This window comes from Monoraphidium neglectum, assembly GCF_000611645.1.
Source record: "Monoraphidium neglectum strain SAG 48.87 unplaced genomic scaffold scaffold00688, whole genome shotgun sequence".
NCBI classification, from domain to species: domain Eukaryota; kingdom Viridiplantae; phylum Chlorophyta; class Chlorophyceae; order Sphaeropleales; family Selenastraceae; genus Monoraphidium; species Monoraphidium neglectum.
In genome coordinates, this window is record NW_014012940.1 from 1 (window position 1) to 917 (window position 917).

Here is a 917-nt window from a genome sequence, read left to right on the forward strand (position 1 = left end):
CCGCCGCCGATCGCGCCGGCGGCAGGGGCGGTGGAGTTGATGGCGCGCATCAACGGCGTGGCGGCGGCGCACCGGGAGTGGAGGAGGCAGCAGCAGGAGCTCACGGCGCTGCAGCGGCAGCTCGGCCAGCAGGGCCAGCAGCAGCAGCAGGTCCAGCAGGTGCAGCAGCAGCTGCCGCAGGAGCAGGACCAGGAGCAGGGCCACCACCACCACCAGCAGCAGCAGCAGCAGCAGCAGGGCAGGCCCAGCCAGCAGCAGCTGCAGCTGCAGCTGCAGCAGCAGCTCGGCACCATCCTCAGCGTGCTGACCAACCTGGGGATGCTGCCAGCCCCCACACAGCCCCCCGTGCCGGCCAGCGCCGCGCCCGCCGCGCTCAGCGCCGCGCCCAGCGACCAGGCCGCCCATGGGGCGCCGGGGCCGCCGGCGCGCCCGCAACAGGCGGCGGCGCAGGGCGGTGCGAGCCGGGAGGGGCTGATGGCAGAGGTGCTCCTGGCCCTCATGCAGGCTGCGGCCGGCCGCACTGCTGCCACTGCCACCGCCACCGCAGCAGCCCCTTGAGCGCGTCTGCGTGGCACGCTGGGCCTAGATTCTTCGAAAACGCATTACGTCACCCCCCCCAGCGGCGGTCCCTCACAGCACTTCTGTTAGTGGTGACCTGGGCAGCGGCGCCCGCAGCATCACCGCAAGAGCAGGATGCTGGGGAGCTGATACTGCATGCAGAGCGCACGCGATCGACACACAGCAGTACGCAGGACATCGGAGGCAGCGTGGAGTCATCAGTGGCATGACATTCTCGGGGTTTGGGGCACCCATTCTGCATTGCACCTGTGCTTCTTGGTACCGGTCTCTTGTCTGAAACTCAAGGACGGCTGTCTTCAATGCATGGCGCATTTTAACCTGCAACGCACAACTGCATT

The 917-nt window shown here is 68.9% G+C and overlaps 1 protein-coding gene across 1 annotated transcript; it reads left to right on the forward strand.

Moving 5' to 3' along the window:
- Positions 1 to 39: 39 nt before the first annotated feature.
- Positions 40 to 558, forward strand: MNEG_4820 (hypothetical protein; the record flags this gene model as incomplete). The annotated part of the gene is made up of 1 exon (XM_014046700.1): positions 40 to 558. The coding sequence occupies one exon, from the start codon at positions 40 to 42 to the stop codon at positions 556 to 558; it is 519 nt and encodes a 172-aa protein (XP_013902154.1).
- Positions 559 to 917: the final 359 nt, after the last annotated feature.